Source organism: Stigmatopora nigra, chromosome 7 (genome assembly GCF_051989575.1).
Source record: "Stigmatopora nigra isolate UIUO_SnigA chromosome 7, RoL_Snig_1.1, whole genome shotgun sequence".
Taxonomy (NCBI): Eukaryota; Metazoa; Chordata; class Actinopteri; order Syngnathiformes; family Syngnathidae; genus Stigmatopora; species Stigmatopora nigra.
The window spans coordinates 4,287,651-4,291,790 of NC_135514.1; the positions used below are offsets into that span (position 1 = coordinate 4,287,651).

Consider the following 4,140-nt stretch of genomic DNA (forward strand, 5'->3'; position numbering starts at 1 on the left):
GCAGCAGGATTCATCATTACAACAGTGGAATATGCATACTGTTAAAATCCATTCTTCTTTTGCATAGAAAAGAAAATCATTAAACCAATGATATCTAATCTAAATCTCAGAGCGTAGCTGAGGGAGTACCATGTTTGTGTTAAAAATGTACATTTTGGTGTTTCTGAACAGATCACTTATAGAACCAAATATAATTTTAATGTTTCTTGCAAGAAACCATTCCTCTCAGTGTTACCTTAATATGGTTAATACCATGATAGTGCTATCCCAGAGATTTGACTGAGGAAAATGCTAATCAGCTTTCAAATGATTGTTTGGCTGCCATTATTCAAGACCATAAACCAACACATATAAACACTGTGTTTCAGCTTTGCCGCGATTATTTAGAAATCAGTTCAAGCTGAATAGTACAGGGAAACCACAGAAAAGAGGGAGTGTACACCATGCATGGGGGGGTTGGGGGGGGGGGGGGGGGTGTCCAATGCAGTCGAATCGCTGAGCTCAGTCAAAGCCACTTGGAGATTTGGCTCAGATGCACAAAGCCGGGCTTACTGGCTTACCTCAGCACTGCACCAGAGAGGGAATGTCACTGGATATTACCATGCACATCATTGCAATGTATATATCCTACAGAATGAACATCTTAGAAGCCCAACACACCTCCACTCTAGGGACAACTGCAATTTCCTGAAATGTGTCTGTGTAGGATTTTGTGGTTGAGAACCTTCACATTAAAAATGAATAGCTTTAATAATAAACAGAAGCGCTCCAAGATTTCCAGTACACCAAAAATGCATTCCAGTATTTGTGACTGTTGTGAGCATGCTGATTGTACTAATATTGTAGGCTTAGGTGACAGTGAGTGTCATTTATAAGAAGTGGTTCCCACAAAGTGGTGGGCCAAACAAACTTGGCATTCTGTGTTGAAACTTTTCTTTCCTCTATGTGACAACCATGTAACTTCAGTTGACAAATTCATATTAAGTTGAGTTGCTACACAGACAGGTAAATCAAAAATGCCAACAAATGCCTGTATTCCTGTATTGTAAAATATTTCCACAGTCAGAATTATGGGCAGACTGAGAGTTTGCATCTATCCCTTAAGGAACAATTGATTTTAGAGGTTTCCAAACTGTAACTCACATCAAAATCACCGGTTTAGTCATTTAGCAGGCGATAAAAAACATGAAGTAATGTACCCCTTAAGGATAACATAGAGATGCTCTGGAGTTGGGTACATTCCAAAAACAGCATATGCCACCATGGTCCTGCAATGTAAGATACTTTCAAAGGCAAAATAGAATGCCAAATATCATTTGTCATATTTAAAATACAGCTTCCTCCTCAAAAAAGTGTCTTTAGTCAAACTCTTCTACTTATTAAAACCTAAAACCTACCTTATTGTTATTGTTTCTGTATGCTGTGAAATACAGTTACATAAAGCAGTACGTTATGATGATTATTATAAGATAAGTCATGATTCTATCCTGACCAAGAGAGGGATTTTAATCTTGAATGAAGAGTTTTTTCATTCTCCCAATGCTAGAGTGGGTTTTCTCTTAGTACGCCTTTTCCCATAATATAAAAACAGCTTATGTTCCACTGTTAGATTAATTGGTTTGTCCTCAATTCTCTTAGTGTCAATGGTTGTTTTCTGGGATTGATTGTCCAATTGTCCAAGATTTATTGTAAAAAAAAAAAAAAAAAAAAAAAGATTGAATAGGCTTCAGATCACCTATTAGGACAAGAGGTATAGTATTGGATGTATCTAAGATTTAATTACGGTTGAAAAAAAATACATGTGGAATTTAAACACTGCCAAATGCCTTAGACCTCGAGTTGCAGGGGGATTTTAAAATAAATATCTATTTATGTGTGTATAAGTAATAAAATAATTTAAAAAATGTATTAATAATTGAATCTAAAAGCACAATGGTGGTTTCACACAAAGTCTTGCCCTTTTGAAATTACATGAGAATTCAAATGATTCCTTTACAATACATTATTGAGAATGGATGATGACATGTCCAAATCCAACTGGGCTAAAATCCAACTCACCCGTGGCGCCAATGAGTGCCACAGAAAAAGCATCAAAGCGTAAAAATCAAGGTTGCTCAGATTTCTTTGCTCCAATATCCACTTTGCAAGGTATCAACCTCTCGTAATCTCGTAACCTCTCGTACCTTACAAAGTTCAGCAGTTATGAATGCTGATATACCTCGCATTAGACTACAATGCAAAGTGTATCAACAGGTATGGTATCAAATCTTATTGTCATGTGATCTACCAATAGAACTTTGACGTATTGGTAGATCGCCATTGACTTATTGAGCACCCCTGATATAAATTGTACCTTTTTTTTCGGAGCGTGTACAACATAAACCTGAAACATTGCAAACTTTCACATGCAATACTCACAACGATAAATCATTGGTGACCACATGCCCATTACTGGACACACAATTGTCCTTCTACTTCAAGCTCTCTACTATATCCTCAAGGGACAAATGTGCAGAAGAGTGACTGGGACTGGATTTAGTTTTCAGGCTGATGGAACCGTAGAGTTTGGCGGACCGTTTGGAATAAGCAATAACTTTCCTTCTGTACATCTCTCCTTTCCACATGGAGATCATAAGCAGAGTAGAAAGGACAACCCCACCCAAAGTCAATAAGCACAGTCCCGCTATCACACAACGGTCCAGGTGACCTCCAATTCGCGCACTCTCAAGTTCCAGCTTCTCCATTTCCCTAGCCGAGACACTGTCCTTGTCCACAACCACCTCTCGGGGCACGGTGTAGGATATAATCACCAAGGAGATACCAGTCACCAAAAACGTGACTGCGCTTATAAACCAATAGTCCACCGAGGACCCCGATGCCTCCCCAAATGAAAGATCATCCTCGGACATGAAGGAACATTCTGGTACCGTCTCGGAGCATGGGTCGCAGTTGCGTACGTTTCTTTGACAACTTTTCCGGCTCGTGTCCGGGCTGCCGATTGCCAGATTGACGTTCTCATCGATGTAGGTGAAAGATGTCTCCAATTCCTCGTCGCAGCAAACACGCACTTTCTCCTCCCCTAGAGGGCGCAGTTTGACTTCGCCACGTTTGGCGGCTAAATGACACCAGTCATGGCATCTCCGGGCCGGAGTACAGCTGCCGTCCCCCAGGTGGCCCCCTCCTGTTGATTCGCTTGGTTTGCGGACGTGCAAAACCGCGGCTAGGTGTTCAAGCACGGCGGGAGATTGTGGCAGCTTATCGGCGTCCCTTTTTAAAGACAGCACCGGCGAAGCCATTCGGTCTCGGTTCCGTCTTCCTTCCTTTTGTTGTGACGCTGGACAGCATCACTAATGAGACAAGTCAAATGGTGCATGTTAATTAGATGAGCACGATAAATAAACTCCACTCGCCACAGTTTGTGCGCAAAGGCGTTTACGGTGCGGAAAAGATACGCGCCTCAATCACAGATGGAACTGTACGACTCCACTTTTAAAATGATTAGAGAAATCCGTGAACTCATCTCGAAAGACGCCTACGATAAATGTGATGAGCTGAATAGCTTTCTATCCAATTAGAGGAGAGATCCACGTTCATCCTAAACCAAGATTAAACTAAATTCTAAAGGTTTAGTGCAAGCACACACCTTGTAAACTGCTTTTGAAATGTAAGTAGATTGTAATCTACTGAGCCAATACAACGTTAAAGAATACATCATATGGGCTCATCTAAAATATCCATAACCAACATCTTCTATACCCTTTGCTAAAAGATACAGTTTGAGATGCTGCTGAATTTGCGTCGCACCCGGTTTACAATACCTAAAGAAAAACAAGTGTCACTCAGTACGTTTGATTAAATCACACACCAACCGTGGTCTTCGGGATCCTTTTGTCACGCAGAAACGCGCCACGGCAGGTTTCCAACGCCAAGGAAGATTTATCAGAAAGGGTTTTAATACACGCCTCGGCTGCCGTCTCTCTGTCGCGTGTGACGTCACGACACCAGCGCTTGTATGGATTGGAGCGCCTTCTTATCCCCACCCACATGCAAGCATCCTCTGCCCGAGAGGAGCTGACCAAATCAGCACCACGCTCACCCAGTCACAAAAGTGAAGCCTTTAAAGCGACCTGAACCTTGTTT

At 41.4% G+C, this 4,140-nt stretch overlaps 1 protein-coding gene across 2 annotated transcripts; it reads right to left on the reverse strand.

Annotated features, from left to right (window-relative positions):
- Nucleotides 1-1,693: 1,693 nt before the first annotated feature.
- tmem74 (transmembrane protein 74) lies at nt 1,694-4,027 on the reverse strand. Of its 2 annotated transcripts, none has more exons than XM_077721861.1 (2): nt 3,870-4,027; nt 1,694-3,347 (listed from the first exon to the last, which is right to left on the reverse strand). In XM_077721861.1, exon 2 carries the CDS (start codon nt 3,294-3,296, stop codon nt 2,472-2,474), a length of 825 nt encoding a protein of 274 aa, XP_077577987.1. In that variant the 5' UTR covers nt 3,297-3,347; nt 3,870-4,027; the 3' UTR covers nt 1,694-2,471. The 2 variants fall into 2 exon arrangements, with proteins under 2 accessions (XP_077577987.1, XP_077577986.1); XM_077721860.1 differs by having other exon boundaries at nt 3,866-4,027.
- Nucleotides 4,028-4,140: the final 113 nt, after the last annotated feature.

Excerpts from the sequence above, each read along its gene's own strand:
- tmem74 (XM_077721861.1), bottom strand. The coding sequence starts at position 3,296 with ATGGCTTCGCCGGTGCTGTCTTTAAAAAGGGACGCCGATAAGCTGCCA.